This window comes from Triplophysa dalaica, chromosome 15, assembly GCF_015846415.1.
Source record: "Triplophysa dalaica isolate WHDGS20190420 chromosome 15, ASM1584641v1, whole genome shotgun sequence".
NCBI lineage: Eukaryota > Metazoa > Chordata > Actinopteri > Cypriniformes > Nemacheilidae > Triplophysa > Triplophysa dalaica.
In genome coordinates, this window is record NC_079556.1 from 7,062,606 (window position 1) to 7,080,892 (window position 18,287).

An 18,287-nucleotide genomic window follows, 5' to 3' on the forward strand; every position below is an offset into this window, starting at 1 on the left:
ACTGCAGTTTCTAATGGAACAGTTTAGTAGTATACAGCCATGTGATTTACTACTGTAATTTACAGTGGGACAGTCTGTAATATAAAGTAATTCACTAGATAGTTTACTTTTCAAAAGTTCAGTAGTTTTAAGTGGACCACTTTTGTAGTTTACAGTGTTTTACTGCTGTTGTGTACAGTACAACAGATCAGTAGTTTACAGCGGACCACATTAGTACAGTAGGTTAAAGTGGATCACTTAAGTAGTTTACATTGGAATCGTTGACTAATTTATAGTGGACCCTTTTAGTAGTTTACAGTAATTCACTACACCAGCCAGGTGCTATTAAAGCTATAAGAAGACAACCGTTTATAGTGGAAGAGTATTTTACAGTGAACCTCTTTATTAGTATCAGTAATACACTGCAGTAGTTTATAGAGGGACAGTTTAGTAGTTTGCCACCAATTTACTGTGGGACAGTCGTGGTTTAAAGCGGCCATAACACATGCAGTTTCTGCCAATCTCATATTAATCTTGAGTATCTATAGAGTAGTATTGCATACTTCGTATCTTCGAAGAGTATTTAGTTTGATCACATTTATAAAAGATAGATACAGCTTTACGATTATTTTCGAAACCATATTGCGCGTGCAGGGGGAGAGGGGTAGTCTGAACTAAATGACGTGCGCAGCCATTTCCAACAAAACAGACATCAGTATCAATCACCGCAAGTGGTTTATGTCCGACATCTTTTAGCCATGGGTCGGCTCCATGTATCAGTTTCAAACGATCTCCAAATCCAGCGTTATATCCACCATTTATATAACATTCATCACCCAAATGCAGTGAACAAACAAACACATGAATTTTGCGAACGTATGCTCTCTCTCTCCTGCACACAAGTGAAACTGACATCTGCGCATCCTCCTTCTCCTGCTCTTCTTGCTGCCGCTTGCTTTTCCGGGAGAATTGTCCAATAAGGGGCTGAGAAAATTTGTTACGAAACAGTTTTATACGTTCGAAAACAACTCATTTTTTGACAAGTTGACGATGTTAAGCATGAGAAGTCGGCACGTTTAACATTGTAGAGAAGTCAGAATGCATGAAACACCGTTGTACGGCCGCTTTAAAGTAATTCACTTAAATAGTTTACATTTGGACAGTTCAGTGGTTGTCAGTGGACCACTTTTTTACAGTAGGTTAAAGTGGATCACTTCAGTAGTTTACAGTACAATAAACACTCTGGGAGTTTAAACGTGTCTTGGTTTGTCAATGTTACCGTTATCCATCTGTCGTAAAGGTGCCACAGGGTGCTGTTAGCCTAAAGAGGAGAGTGCTCCTAAACGGCTGTTGTCTTCTAATTGCTTTAATAGCACCTGGCCGGTAATCCCAGGTAATTATTGAGCTGAAATTAGACAGCTACTTCAAACATCTCTTAAAAGGAGCAAAGACTGCCTCGGGAACTTACAGCTCTCTTATCATGCATGCTTGAAAAGTGACATGGAAAAGTGGTTGCGGGTTTGCATGCGTGTGCAGCTTTGCGCGATTTTCTTCACGCCCATGCAGCATGCGTATGTTCATCTGTATTGTGTGTGTAAATCATTTTTCTTTTAAATTAAGCTTTTATCTTGGTTTGCAATATGACATTTTTTATAATTAATAAGCGTCGTCATTAAATGTTTAATGCAGGGCCTGAGACACTAGATTTAGTTTTCCTCTCAATTGTGTTCCTTTTTACAACATTAGTACAGATAAATAAATTCTAAATAAAAAACTTTGTTTATCCCTAAACCCACACGGATTATGTGGTGGCATCTTGCGCTTTGTTTTTTTGTGTTTGTGTGTAGGAAGGAGAGCAGGAAAGCTCTCAGGGCCCCGAGGGTCTCTCACTTGACTTTTCCCTCCTGTTCTATTGAGACAACCTTAACCTTTCAGATTGTGCAGACAAATATATAAACACACACCACACACTCTTAACATTTAATTATGATAATCTAGTGAAGTCACAGCTTTAGTTTCTTGCTTTTCATACCTCACCCCTCAGGATGTCAATGTTCTCTTTGTCAGGAATATACTTTTTTAAATAACAGGAAAATAATAAGGATATTTTTACTAATGGCCAAAGTTCACATTTGTTCCAGCCATGATTTTTATGGCCCATCACAAATATTTAAGATGCAGGTTTTTGAAACATATGTTTCAGAAAAGTGTGTGACGAAAACTACTATTCTTAATCATTTTGAATATAAAAACATAACTTGGAAAGCCCTTTTTTTTTACGCATTCCTCTCCCTCCAGTAGCAGGTTATGTCCAAAAGGGGGCGTTGTTAAGCTGCCATACATGCAATAAATGTTTACCAGCCGATATTTAGCACTCTTATCAGGGGGCTGACAGTCTGTCTCTCTCTGTTTGCACACACTGCCACGCAGATCCACACAGATACCTGTCCTATGATAATGTATTTCTGCAGCATGAGCACTCATGTTAGATTTGTATTTAGATGTGGAATCTATCAGGCTGCTCTTCATCAGATAGCTGCAAGTTTTGTCTCGGGATATTTGATTATTGTTATTAAAAAGTTATTGTGGGTGCAAAACATGAGACTATGTGCTCTGTCGAATATGAATTCCATGCGATACGAATCCACAACGCGGTGTCTCCATTTTTAACGGGATTATGTCCGAAAGTAGCCAGGCTCCTGGTGCGAAGGGGTTTCGCCGCATGGAATTTCTGGATTTGCAGGATTAGAATTCTCGTTCCTCTGTTTAGCTGGACTTCTAATCCAGACTGATACTGCTTCAAAGGCTAGTCTTTATTAATCATGTGTTTACATTATCCATGGTCATACACTCCTTACAGACCAAAGCTCTCATTAAAACGAGCATGTAAGTCTTTTGTGTGTGTGTGTGTGTGTGTGTGTGTGCATGTGTGTGTGCGTGTTTGTTCAAATTAGACAGAGGGTTTTAACAGAGGCAACTTTTAACAAAGCTGAGCTTACAAAGCTAATTGGAGAGAGATGGGTCGGATTTGATGATCCAGATTGGAATTTAAGGACTTTTGGAGACAAGAGGGACAATGAGAGGTGTGTGTGTGTGATGGAGAGAGAGAGAGTTTTATAAATAGTAAAGGTTTGCACTAAATGAGTTTTTGGGATGGTTCTGTACAGTTCATGTTACTGTGTAATTACAGTTTGTGTTTCAGATAGCCTAATTTGTTTCCATTTTCTATATGCATTATGCAACATACCAATTTTGTTTAATGATGAAAAACACACAATTGGATGGGATTGACAAAGTGGTGACATAATTGAACAGTTTAACCCTTTTTCGGATTTTTAGACATAGGTGCCACTTTGTTTTAATCCTGTTGTGATGTCTACTGCAGTTACAAAGATATTAAGAGAGTGTGTTTAAAGGCTCCGTGTATTTATATTTTGTTTTAACTAAAGGTCTGTGTAATATACCTTATGTGTGATATAAGTAATAAATTATTAAATTAGTTTGCAATTTGTTTTTTCAATGATATTGTACATTTAATTTCTGTTATCAATTTTATCAATAAATGTCCTTTTCTCTTTCCATCTTTTCTTTACCCTGTGCAGCCCAGTCCAATTCCCAGCCCTATTCTCGGAGGGAGGCCGAACGCCAGTCAGTCTTTGTTGGCCTGGTGTCGTGAGGTCACTAAGAATTACAGAGGAGTTAAAATCACCAACTTCACAACGTCCTGGAGGAACGGACTGGCCTTCTGTGCTCTGTTACACCACTTCAGACCCAACCTCATGTGAGCCATGCACACACACCAATGACTACACAATTTCATAACTCTCAACATTGGTTCTATCAGTTAAGAAACATAATGACACTGTGGAGGTTCGTTGAATTGAGACGCAATTAAATATAATTGTTGTCCAAATTATCGTCTGATTACTCGGTTTCCTCTTTAATCGATCGTGAAAGCCTTAAAGCATATACCTAGACAACTTCAAATGGTGTGTTACCCACAGCTTTCTCCCCCTGTGAGAATCTTACAGCGTGTGGGGGGTCCAATAAGGTTTATGATGGAGAATTTTTAATCCCCCTGTTTTATTTCTGAGCATTTCTGCGTCTGGTCTCATCAGGATGACTCAAATCCTCCTTAATTACAACACTTACAGCAGATTCATCACAGTGCTGACAGCATACCGGTCAGCCACCCTCGGAGTTTAGCATACGTAAAAGTAGCATGCCATCGTGTCTTAAAGGGCCAATGTTTTATTATTGGCTTTTAATGCTGCTAGACACTTTACAAGAGGGATTAGAGTAGGTACATCATCTCTAGTATATCTCATCTACACTCACCCACACTTTCCAATATATCATGAAGTTCTACATGTTTTGAGGCAAAAAGGCCATATAAATATTTTATTTAAATGTGTGATGGAGATGGAGTTGCTAGATTTTTTTAGAAACCACGAAGTGAGAACACAATTAATGGGAAAATAAAGAGACTATTCCAAATTTTCATTTCGTCAGCATTTCTAGATGTATTGTGGCTATTCTAGTTCAGTATCTGTTGGAATTCAACAAAATCAAACCTCAGGAGTGTCAAAGTTGTACAACGGTAAGACTGACAACATGAAAACTGTGATCTTAATAGAGGTTATCCCAATTTCTTTTAACTTTCCTAAATGCATGTAGAAATTATACTGCTGTATTGCTTAAGGGGAATATGAACTTGCTGGTCTGAAAAAATACAGAGCATATTTTCTGTTATTTTGACCTGTTTCTCCAGTTTTCATTTTCTGCAAACAGATGCAAATAGTAACAATATTTTTTCTTTGAAATTTGCAAGAAATATTGTTAGTATTTTAGAGAATGATACAATGATAATTTTACCTAAATGCATACCTATAAATAGTGAACTCAAAAATTATTTTGAAATTATTGATTAATTATTAACAAATTTCTCTTTTTTTCTCCGGCTGTTTCTTTAGAAATTAGTCAGATCTTTTGGGGAAAAAAGTGTTTTGTAAATCTTTTTTTTTAAGTAAATGTTTCAAACAAAAATAAAATCCCTGACCAACACAATCATCGCAGTATACTTTTCAGGATCCTACCTTTAAAATCTCATCCTACATTATTGTCGGCTGTATTCAGTTTAACCCTGACATATGGTACATAACAACTGATTTGTAAATACCATATTATGTGGTATTTTATCAGAATGTTTGCAAATAAGTGTATTTTATGCTCGCTTTTCAATCTGCTTAGGCCAAAGGCCTGTAAAATGAAACGTTTAGTATGTCGAGTGCTTGGGTAAAATGTGTCTTAATTTGCACGCACTCACACCATACTCTCACAGTTGTGTTGATTGTAGAGCTGTGAAATTGCATGTTACAGTTCTACAGCCATTATATGAGATGAATATTTAAAGGTATCTCTCTCTCTCTCTCTCTCTCGCTGCTATTTCCTCCTAGTGACTACAAGGCTCTCAATCCTCAAGATATTAAAGAAAACAACAAAAAGGTAAATGCTACACAAGCTCGTTTGTTTGTGCATCAGTAATCCTCCTCATAGGTGATTTATTTTGTTAGAACTATGATTCATTCCCACCCAGCGTTCTCTAATTGCCACTTTCAGAATGCGGCTCCCCTGCCGACACTGATGGAAGTGTGTGTTTGTGTTTGGCCGTGTTAGTGTGTTAAGATGCTTGTGTGTGCATCTGTGTGGATGGGGGTCACCTGGGAGTCATAAGATAACATCATAATTCATAAATAAACTTTACAGGCCTCTCCTCATAGAGGGAAGAAAAAGACAGGGCAAAAAGAGAGAGGGATAAAATCGCATCATTTCTTTGCAATGTTTGTGTTTTCAAAACTTAGGTTATGGTAAATTTGTCAGGTGGATGAACATGAAATAACTAAATATGCACAGATACAAAATTTCTCCACTGAAACCGATTGTATCGAGTGATGTCTGCCAATACCGATTCAGAAGATAAAATTTAAATTTCTTGACTTTCTGAATGTTATTCATTCATATAATTACTGTTAAACATCAAACTGGTTATGTTTCCTTACATAAGATCATCCGAGTTTTTTTGTCCGATAACCATTATTTGCCGATATATCGGTGCATCTCTAGAAATAACCTATTGCTATGTAACCTTGTTATCTTATTTTCTCACTCTGTTTTATTTTTTCTTTCTTATTATTTTTCTAAATCCCTTTCATATTTACTTTCATATTTACTTTTTCTATCTAGAAGTCACTCTTTAACACGGTCGTTCTTTTCTCATTTTACACCATACGTTTTTCATCTATTTAAGAATTTAAATAGGGGGATATGCATGACGAATGTACTCTTTGTGTGTGTGTGTGTGTGTGTGTGTGAGAGAGAGAGAGCGAGAGAGAGAGGTGTGGATATTGCTGTCAGCTCTCTAAATGTCTGTTTAAATAAACCGCCAGGTGGCTGTGCCAACAAGGATTACTCCAAGCATCTCTCTCTGTCTTCGTCAAACACACACACTCGTCTGTACTCCAGTGCACGATGCAAACAACTGTATATTTGCTGAAGAGTTGCTCCCTGGATTTGTTTGGAATCTATTTGGATTTTTGGATGTGTAAAACTTAATTCCTCTGTAATTCCGCTCCATTGAACGATCACTGTATTCTAGAGCTGTGCAGATTAACTCCTTTTTCAGGCCTCAGATTAACTCCATTTAGACTTTATTAGGTTTATTTAACGTGCCTCTCGCTTCATCCTTTCCCTCCACTTCTGTCATCTATCATCACTTTATCCCTGCACTCAATACCTGCAGCCATGTCCTGCGAGCTCATTTCCTGCTCTCTCCTTCTCGCCCTATCACCTACACCTGTTTCTTTCTGTCATATACACCAAAGAGTGTACGGTTTTGTTCTGTCAACAATAAGCATATATCCCAAGTGAAGAATGTAAGGAGCATTCCATATACACCCCCCAAACATCTATATATTATATTACATATGTCTATATTTGTCTATCATTTGCATGTGACAGTACATGTTAAATGCGTTCATTTGTAAGTCTCTTTGGATAAAAGTGTCTGCTAAACAAATATATGCAATTTATTATCATGTGATATCTTTGTCCATGTATATCTATATAACGTGCATGCATGCTCTTTACTGCATTCATTTCTATGCGATTAAATCAGTCCGACCCTCTCTGGCCGAGCCATGATTGCAATAATCTCAATTGAAATATGACAGATAACAGCGATCGATAGCAGAGGGGGGGGGGTTTGCTCATACAGGCACTGAAAGGAATTATTTTCTCCCTCCGTCTGTGTGCTGAGAGAGAGAGCCGCAGTAATTTCCCATGATATCTGATCTATGCGCACACGTGCGTGCGTGTGTATGTGTTCCTGTGTTCCTCGATAAGTGTGTAGACAGGGAGGAAAAGCCCCTCTAGCTGTGTGTGTGACTGACAGCGATGGATACCTGTCAATCATTCAGCGATGTCATTCACAAAACAAAACGCTTTTCATTGTTCGTTTAGCGTGGGGGGAGGGGCCAGCTGACCCGGAGCAGGAAGCGAAAGTCTTAAATACACAATTGCACGGTTTGTGTCGGTTATTAGCAACGTTTCATCATTTATGCACAACAAACAGAGATAAACACCACCATTTATGCGCTGAATAAACAGTTTGTTTGTATGATTTTCCTAGCTTTGTTTATGTGGATTAAGGCACTGCTTCAGAAGGATGTTTTCAGGCTTAAGTCAGCTGGAGGTGCCGGCACACAGACACACAACCACTGTTTACACAGTTTGTTTTAATCGAGTGCGATTTATTGATTTGAAGAATGTGGGACTGAGAAGGGGGAACGCTCTCGCTTCATCATCCCCTAACATATTTTCTCTGTGTTTTGAGGTGCTTGTTTTCAGCCGTCAGTGCGAAAATGTGACCCATTCTCTGACAAACTAGCTAAAGTAATTTTTTGTGATTTACTTTTTCTATGTTAAATCCTTCTACATAATTTAAAGAACTTGTCGTGAAAAACTAACTATGTTTGTGCTCCGACATATGGCGCCGGTGTGACACGAATTCGAATCCCGGCTCGTGGTCCTTTCCCCGACCCCACCCCCTCTCTCTCATCCACTTCGCTTCCTGTCCTATCTAAAAAATCACTGTCTGTCCAATAAACGCCCCCCCAAAAAAACATTCTTCGTTCTGCCAAAACAAATGAAGTTATTTGGATTAATATCCATAAGTACAATGGGACTCAATTGGGGATGAGATCTGTTTGGTTACTGACATTCTTCCAAATATCTTTCTTTGTGTTCAGATGAACAAAGAAATGTAAACAGGTTTGATGGTGAGTAAATGATGACAGAATTTTAATTTTTGGGAGAACTATGCTTTTCATGGTAAAAATCAAACTTTGACGCTCAATATCTCCAAATTAGATTTTGAGACTTCAGCCTGGATTTCACAGACTCTGTCACAAATGTGAAGCTAGCCTAATAGTCAAAAAAACACACTTTTTGTTTTCCCACCCTTCTTCATTCCCTTTTTCTATTCAGTTGCCGAACCGTACATTTCTTTCCGCGACATAGCTATTGTTACATTCCAGAAAACAGAAAAGAGAAGGAACGAGAGAAAGAATGACGTGATTAATTGTAAATTGAGTAGCGGCTTACGTTTGGTTATACCTCCCCTTCCTTTTCTCTCGCTTTCCTTTCGCTCTCTCATGCCAATAAAGGGGACAAACCTGATAAAGCGGGTAGATGGGTAAGGGGGAGAGGTTGAGACAATAGTCAACACTCGTCAACAGGCTGAAATTAACTCAGCCGTCAGCCCGGCTCTGATAGCAGCTCTGATAAACACAATCAGGGGAGGGTGAGAGGGGTCATTTGTAGGGTTTTCTCTTTTATTCTGCAATTCTTGAGAGAAAGAGTAACGTTCCTTTCATTCGGTGGATTACTTTGATAATGTCAGACAGTTTACTTTCACTTTGTATTTCTCTCTCTTTCGTTCCCTCTCTTTATCTTTTGATCAGGGATTGAGTTTGGCTGTTTGATTATCTGCCTGTTCTCCTCAACCGGACAAATCAGTGCAATTATACTCACTGTGGAGAGCGAGAGAGAGAGAGAGAGAGAGAGAGAGGGCGGTGGAAAGAGAGAGAAAGTGAGAGAGATGGAAGGAGGGCGAGTGGGAGATGTATGCGATAAGTCTGAGGCCGGATTAGTTTAGTGTTTCTTGGTATCGCGCTCTCTTATCATGGAGAACCATCCTTGACATTAGCTGTCACCGCCTGCCGCATCCTACTGATCCCTGCTTGTCTTATCCCAAATCTAATTCCCGCGTGCACCCTACACCCTAACTGTTTCTACCTCAAATCACCCTACACCCTACTCTCCCCTTTCACCCTTTACCCTACTGTCCCTTTCCATTTCATAGTTTAGCTTTCTTCCTCATGGTCAACTTTATGTTTCCCTGGCCCTTTCATGTTATACAAGTCACTTAATATATTCTTTTATATGCATACCGAGACTGAGTAATGTAGGAAAACATACAAACATATCTATAGAATTCACAATATTTGTCCTTTTTTATGGATAAAATGTCTACTTTATGGTTTATGGTTTTGGGAGAATAATATTTGGTTGAAATAATCATGTCATTCAGTGTAATTCAATATTAATGTACAAATTCAAACAACATACTTATTCTGAGTTGTATACATTAAAATAATGATAAGAATAAGTGACCATATTACATTTTATTGTGCTTTAAATTAGTAAAAAATTCTTATTGACAAATGGGCTAAACCTAGAATAGTGACCAATAAAAAGTAATATTACAACTAATTAGCGTTTGGGGTGAAAGTACTTAGTCTTTTAATGTCATAAATAGATTTTTGTTGTAAATATGCCTGTCTTCTGTAAATCATAGAAAAATTAAAAATATATATTTTTGCTCGGAAGAACAACAACAGAAATGCAATAAACGGGGTGATATGACATGGCTGAAACAAATATAGTGGTTTGTTTTAGATGTACTGGAATGCAATTTGTATACACATTGCAGGTAAAAAGGTAAAAAGAAACGCTGTATTGTCCACATACCGTGCCCCGCCTCTCTAAAACGGTCACATTTTTACAAAGCTCATCTCTCTGAAAAGCGAGGTGTGATATGATAGGACAGTTAACCAGTGCATAGTCCAATGCAGTTGGTCGAATACTGCAAGCGTGTGATGGAAATGTAATGCATCTTACCATAATTGCAACATCAGGTTCCAAAGCATTTGTACTGACAGGTACACCTTACTTGCGTATATATTTGTGTGGTTATACACCAAACCCCCACATATCTATGTCAGTTCGTGGAATGGCATCTTTGTTCCCACACTTTCATTTGTGCAATTTAACGTGTCTAATACATGCATGGGCAACTTATAACACACTAAGGACACAGAAAAACACGTATTCGTGCCATATGACCCCTTTAAATTAAACAAAAACTTTTTCATCTTTTTGAACAACAACAATTTATAGCAGTATTACACTTAATGTTTTTAGGCTTAAACCCTTTTTCACCTTTGACCCTTATATAGGTTATCAACATTAAGTGTGTATTACCACTACTATTGTGTTATTGTTATGTTTTCTACCCATAACATTTTTGACTTGCCAGGCCTTGTTTTACTTAATCTGTTGCATTCAATACTCTCCCTTATTCCCTGTGCTTTGTTTGTTTTACATGTTTGTCTTTTGTGTGTAGGCATACGACGGCTTTGCCAGTCTGGGAATCTCGAGGCTTCTGGAGCCGTCCGACATGGTTCTGCTCGCAATCCCAGATAAGCTGACGGTGATGACATACCTGTATCAGATCCGGGCGCATTTCAGCGGTGAGGAACTCAACGTCGTGCAGATCGAAGCGAACAGCAGCCGTAGCACGTACAAAGTTGGAGATTTCGAAACGGACACAAACAGTTCCATCGACCAAGACAAGTTCTACGCAGAGCTTAATGACGTTCATCGCCAGTCCCCCAAACCGGGTACCACCAACGGTGGGCACGGCGAGAACGCGGAGCAGGAAGTTTTGTCAGTGGTGACTAGAGGTGGATCTTTGTTCGCAGCCCCAGGTGAAGCAGCCTCTTCATTGCGGCCTTCTCCGGCAGTATCGAGTGGCCTTGATTCTACAGTGGCTTCAGAACCTCACCCACAACCTGGCCAGTGCATCAGAACCACACTGGACACCTCCACCAGCCAACCTGACCCTGAACAGAAAAGACTCCTGAAAGCTGATACACTGGACATGGGTGATCTGTCTCACAGGGTGGCGAGAGAAAAAGAGATAGTACAGTCTGGTGGACTGACCCCTGAGGACACCAAAGACTCCAGGGAGCAGAATGAGCCTTCGGGGACGGGCGAGAAGCTGGCAGAGTCTGGGTTGCCCACATGGCACACCGGGCCTTCACTAGTGAACAAAAACAAACTGGGGTTAACTTATAACAAAGACGCTGATCTTATAAAGAAAAAGAGAGCAAGTTTGCGTCACTCTGAATCCGACAGCACCTCAGACAGCAGTATCCACACCAACCACACGCACATATCTGTTAAACAAGTAAAGGTAAGTGTGAACACACTTGCATGCTTATAAATGCACATAATCTTATTAGGGATGGGCACTAGTAGTCACAATCACAATTTTCTCCAAAGTACTCACAACTGTGCAGATAATTTTTTTTAGTGTTCAAAGGTCCAGGATATTAAATTTAGAGGTTGAGAATTGCAACCAACGCCTCACTCCACCCCTCCCTTTTAAAGCACTACGATGGCTGACACAGGGCTAAGATGTCATCACATTTTCGATTCTTTCCCTAAAGGGAAAACATATTTATGCAAGCACTCTGTAGACAAATTCCGTGCAAGGGGACCCGCGATGTAAGTAGATTAAACTAGTTTATGCTAAGGTAATAAAAACATAACGCTTCGTTATGTAAGGTACACCTCTTTAGACATCGTTATGTAAATTATTTTGCATTTCAGTCAATAGATCCTCCAAAAAGAATAACACAATGGACCTTTAAACAGCGACTTGTTACACCAACAAATACACAGACACACATTTTTGTTAATACACATATATTAAACACACCCTTTTAAAAGCAAAAGTAGTTTCAACTTAAAAGGCGAAAAGGAAAAGCCACCATATAAAATCAAAGCACAAAAACTCTTTAAAGTCTTTTACATGTTTGATATTTCGTGCTATTTTGTAAGACGTGTGATCGGTCCAGACAGCAGCGGTGCGTCACTCGGAGTGACATGTCATTATGTACGGGCTGTCCCGCCTGCAGCTCTAATACTGACACGGGTTATAGCGTGTTCCGCATGAGTGCCTCTCCTCATCTATAAGCGTGCTCTCACACACACACACTTGCAGGTATTTCAGCACAGCCAACTTTTATCACATTCACGTGTATCACTGTCATTCCCTCCACTGAATACCTTTCCAGCTTAGATTTGTCGCGAGTTTATTTTGACATGTCATCAAGGCCAGTGTTATGACATGAGCGTTACTATGACGATAGTTATTCGGCGATGCTTGTTTCCTCTCTAGCTCTCTAGCTCTAGCGTTGTTTGGATGCTTCTCACCTGAGATGCTAACAGTGATTCTGTGGTCCAGAGCCTAGAGCGAAAGCCTCTCATATCAGTTCTCATATCACGTTTATTTGGTCTTACCTTCATTTATTTATTTGTTTTAGCAGGAGGTTGTACCTGCCCCAGCGTCTAACACCAGCGAGGAGAAGGTAAAACAGATTGTGGTTACATAAACTCATAGCTGATGCTGATGCTATTAATGAAACACTGACAATTGTCCTTAAAATCACAATCTCCCTTGCAGAGGGTTTTATCCCGTCAGGAGGAACTGAAAGAGCGGGCAAGGCTGCTTTTGGAACAGGCCCGTAGAGATGCTGCAATGAAGGCCGTAAATAAAAGCAACACCAGCGCGCAGTCGCCCACACAAACGCTGCAGATTGTTGATGTGAGTTCACACGCACATTGATTTCACTGTATTGGATTTGGTACTGAAGTGATATTTGCTAATCTCCAACCCTTATCCTAAACCTAATCCTTACAGCAACTTGTTCATATCAATATATTCAAAGCAAAACATGATCTTTTAAATAGTAAGGTCCACTCAAAAGGTATTCTGTGAAAAGTATATAGGGTCAATTTAGATTTGAGCAGGCCTATAAAGTCACAAGACACAAGTATATGCAAACTTGTTCACACACGTTTCATCTCTTTGCATGCCACTATTCCTAGCGTCCCAGACTCTCTCTTGCCCTCTCATTCCCTCGTTTCCCACAGGACAGGACTTTACAAGGGTTATTCAAGGGTTCCATGTGGGCGTACAGGAGAACATCAAACACTAAATAAACCTGCTCCATTGAATTGTTCGCCACAGAACGACTGACACCTGACGGCGTAGCTCTTAAAACACGTCCAGGCCGCATCCAAATAGCATTTCAGCCCTTCCCACATCCTGTTTTGATTGAAAGAATCGTGAGAAATGTGAAGTTAACATACAGAACCACAGGGAGCGTCTTCTGACCGTAACGGAATAACTGAAATGTGTCGGATTTATTCTGACGTTTTCCTGCATGAATTTTAAAAGGAAGCGAGATGCCCTTGAATGAAATGCATATGAAAGCAAAGAGAAGAAACAGGAGGGCACCTCAGTGTCATGCTGCGCTAAATGAACGCTTCTTTCCAAAGCTGTCAGAAAAATGAAGAGTGTGGGTCCGAAATGAGATAACTACGTTTAAAAAAATTCAAAGATCATGTTTTTTTATGGTGCCTTCCAATTAATATAAATCAAACTGCAGTTGGTTTATTTTGATGGAAGCCATAATAACTAAAAAAATACAGCTAACTAACACGATTAAACATAATAAATACACGAAAACATGATAAAATAAGGTGCTGAATTTTTATATCATCTTGTTTTGGAACCAAACTCTGCATATATTCCTCTCACTCTCCTGCAAAAGTCCTCTGTGTTCTGATATAAGGGAGATGGTGGCTGTCCCGTAAATTAAGCATGAATTAACGTCCTGTGTGTGTGTTCAGAGCTCCTCCATCCCAAGGACGATGTGCTAATGAGGCTTCAGTGCATTAGTGTGGCGGAATATTGAATTGTTTCACTTTTAATAGAAAACATTGATCAAACGGGAGCGTGGCTTGGCACGCTGGTAATTGTTAGTGATTTAGATTAGATTAGTTGATGTCTTGTTTTGATTAGTAGGCCCTGTTATCTTATCAATGGCCTCTGCATGAAGCTCCTCCGTTAAGAAGAGACTTTACGCTTTAGCATGCAGAGGGAATATTTTAATTAAATGAAGACTTGCTGCATTCTTACGAAGGGGAGATAGATATGGAGGGGTGAGAGAGAGAATGGAAGAATGAGAGCGAGATAGGTCAATGGGGTCTGTAGTTAGCCTTTCAGTTGTGGGTTGAAGATACTAGAGGCTAAATGCTATGCGTTGCCATTTGTATATTGCTTCTTGAGAAATCATTGGGAAGTAACCTGAAGGTTAATTGTTTATTAAAAAACACTTTATTTGTTTTATAAGTGTCTTAAAGGGATGGTTCAACCAAAAAATAAAATTCTGTCATCATTTACTCACCCTCTTGTTATTTCAAACCTGTATGACTTTTGGGTCATTTTTGGGTGAACTATTCCTTTCATGTCATTCATCTACATCTGTTAAATGTTTCGACAGGCTGTGACATGAACAACTAAAAGCTATTGGCTGCAGTTTTTTTCAATGCACCCATCAAAACATTTCATGGGGTCTTTTAAAAACAGCACGGTGGGTTTATCTTTGCAATATGGCCAGCAGTTAGCATTCAGACTGTGAGTGTTAGAGGATGACCAGTCATTGTCCACGGTCACTGATGTGTTTCAGTGGGCTCTTGAGTAAGCCCACCCCACTCATCAAAACCACTGTGTGTGTTACTCTTTGTTCATTTATATGCCAACTTAATTGTGCTTCATCTGCTGTCTTGCTTTGATCTTTGCAACCATTCTGTATCTTTCTCTCTACCACTTTCTTTCACACATCTCCTCTTCTATATTAACTTGACTCTATATGTGGCTGATGTTTAGGCCTTTGATAGTTGGATAGCAGCCATAATTGTTTAGCTGTGTGGTCACTGTACCTTCAAAATCAATCGGGACCAAAGCTCTGATCCACTCTTATGTTCCGCACCCCCTGTCGAGAGCAAATCGCTAATTAATGAACAATTCGAAAAAGCACAGCGCCACGGCTAACGCTAGCACACACTTGCACGTATTTAATACTTGAACACTTTTTAAAGTGTTTTGATATCACAATTTCAGTATTCGATACCTAAACCTGTTAAAATACTGACGTCATGTTTTGATACCGCTGCACAAATATGCCAGTATTTATATAAATGGGATAGTTCAACCAAAAATGAACAGTCTGTCATCATGTACTCATGTACTCATCATGTACTCATTTCTTCTTCTGCAGAACCCAAAATAAATATTTTGAAGCATGTTGGTAGTCGAACAACGATGGTACCCATTGACTTGCATTGGTTTTGTGTCCATACAATAGAAGTGAATAGGTACATGGGAACATTCTTCAAAATATTTTCTCTCGTGTCACTATCCCTTAAACGTTCAACAAAACACAACAGCATGTAGATCTCAGGTATTTCTCAACCAAGCGACATTTCTACAGTAGTTGTCTGGCTTGATTCCGCACGTAAATGACCGACCGACCTTTGTCATCCCTCATAATTTCCCTTTTCCCTTAGGCTAGTTAATAGTCACAAGAATCCCAAAGAGCGGGAGGGAATGATGATGTGGAGAAATCATTTTTATTTATGTAGTCCTTTTAAATCATAAAGAGGGAGGGAAGCAGGGAAAAGGGGACAGTGCGTTTCTTCAGATTTTCTCAAGCATTAGTTGATCAGTGCAGTAATTTCACAGCGCTTTGGCCAGGGTAATTATGGAGGCTACGGAGAGAGAAAGAGTGCGGGGGAGGAAAAAGAGAGTCACAAGATTCCAGGTGAGCATACTTGTGTTCACTGACTCGTTATGATTAGTTTAATTGGACTGCGTTTGATTTTTACCGACGTTACCCTCCCAACTCTCTTCTGTGTCCTGAACCCCCGACATTCTCTCTCTCTCTCGCTCGCTCTTGTCCTCTCTGGCTTTTGTACTCTCTCTCTCTCACCCTCTCTGTGTGACAGTGCTGTGACTTTTCAGAGCCGCCTGTGACCCTCCCTCTCATAGAGACGGAACGAACCTTTGAAGTCGCCTCGGCCTCCCGGTGTGTTTGTGCGTGTGTATGTATGTCATGAGGCAAATCGCCGCCTGTCACGTTTTATTCTCAGCCTCATTTACCTGCAACTTGACACTTCTAATATCATGGGTTTTCTATGTAAATCCATTATTTGTAGATGCAAATGTACCACATGTGGCAGCGATCTCTCTCTTTCTCTCTGTAGTCTACAGTTGTTAGCGTCGGCCCGCCTCTGGTGCGTGAGAGTCAGTGGGAAGGCCTGCGGAAGACCAATTGTCCCAGCAAGCACCAGAGACTCAGAGTTAATTGGGCCAATTAGGCCGCAGTCATCCTCCTGTTCTCTCTTCTGTGGGTTTGACGCCCACAAAACGCTTCCGCCTGACTTTCAAAGGAGCTGCGCCTTCCATTTTAACATGCTGACATGACTATGTAGCGTCTCTCTCTCTCTGTCTTACTCAATACATTCCAGTTGTCATTTTAGTTTGAAAGACTTTTTCCGGTGGATTCTCGTTTAATGAAACAGAATGGTTAGAAGGTAGTTGAAGGGCTGTGTGGAGATCAAAGGGTTTCGTTGGAACAGAAAACTGTTAGAGACAGGGGGAGAAAGAGAGAGAGAGACGCCCCTACAATCTCTTCAAGCCACTGCTCTTTACAGTTATTTCTCAGTGGGTCTGTCTTCTCTATTTTACCCTGTCTTTCGCTCTCTCTATTTATCTCAATCTCTCTCTCTCTCTCACAACAACCTTCCTCTTCATATTGTACATCTTTTCTCAATTTTCACAACACTTAAGTTTTCAGCTCCATTCTTAAAGTGACCCAAAAAATGTATTCTGTCATAATTTACTCACCATCTTGTCATTTCAAACCTGTATGACTTCTTTTCTTCCGCAGAAGATATTTTGAAGAATGTTATATTGGAATATTGGAATCATTATCTCGTCTTGTTTTTAAAAGTTGAAAAGCCTATTTACTATTTGTTTTCATAGTATTTATGTTTACGTTTAAATTCCGTTTTAACAACAAGATAGAAAAAGTATTTACAAATATATGGCCGTATCCTCATATTTTCATTCAACATTGTTTTTACTTTACCATCAGAACAGATCTGTAGCCCAACAGTTGAGAGCCTGATCAATAAAATGACCTTGTTTTTTCTTAATTAAATATTCCATTTCACTTGAATATGTTATATTACATTAGTAAAATGTTGTTAATGTAACTTCGTGTTAACATTGAAAGTGAAGCGTGTGCTGTTAGCATTCATTTTGAACTTGTCTGGTGTTGTAAAGAACAGCTTGTGCTGAATGGCTCTTTCTGCTGAGTAATTATCTTGTCATGGTAAGAGCAACGTTTTTTATGCTGCTAGCACACAACCCGCCTGCTCAACCTGTTCATCCACTACAGTTTCACCTGCGTCGGTGGATTGCCTTTCCAGGTGCCCACTTTCAGCTGTGTGTGAATAGTATTGACTCACAGGCCTTATTTCATCTCGCACTTTTGCCACTGGCTGTCTGAAAAAGTATATTTTAATAAGCAGGTTATGTTCTGTTTTGTTGTCGATCTTGCAAGTTGTGCTATTTACACTCCCCCCTTCGTTTATTTTCATGTTATAAATGCATTTGTCTGTTTAAGTTACAGACCACACCAACAGTCCTGATCCCGCAATCCAAAATGATCATCTCTCGTCCGCTGAAATGGGTCGGTAACCGTTTGACATGGTGTTTTTGTAAGCCGGGCGCTAAGGGCAGGCCGTGTAGCCCGCGAGACATCCGTTTCTATCTCTCTATTTATCTCTTCCCCCCTCGCTCCAGTATCATCTACACACATGCAGAAGCATAATTATGCCATGTACAACGGCCTTTGATAACATGTACAGTTTTCTCCTTAATTCTTTATCAAATGCATTGATCGTGGTGTATGTGCATTGATCCAGGAACCACATCTGCAGCCCAGCGATAAGGCCACTGTGGCATCTCTCTCACTCTCTCCTATTCT

General features: G+C 39.7%; 1 protein-coding gene across 6 annotated transcripts in view; it reads left to right on the top strand.

Moving 5' to 3' along the window:
- ehbp1 (EH domain binding protein 1) overlaps positions 1–18,287 on the top strand; it is a 114,611-nt gene that overhangs the window by 53,688 nt on the left and 42,636 nt on the right. For 4 of the 6 annotated variants that reach the window (XM_056767250.1, XM_056767248.1, XM_056767252.1 and 1 more), the window contains 5 exons: positions 3,582–3,760; positions 5,436–5,484; positions 10,724–11,575; positions 12,711–12,755; positions 12,851–12,991. In XM_056767250.1, coding sequence (XP_056623228.1) covers positions 3,582–3,760; positions 5,436–5,484; positions 10,724–11,575; positions 12,711–12,755; positions 12,851–12,991 — 1,266 coding nt within the window. The remainder of the gene's footprint in view (positions 1–3,581; positions 3,761–5,435; positions 5,485–10,723; positions 11,576–12,710; positions 12,756–12,850; positions 12,992–18,287) is intronic. The other 2 variants (XM_056767249.1, XM_056767253.1) reach the window with 1 other exon arrangement.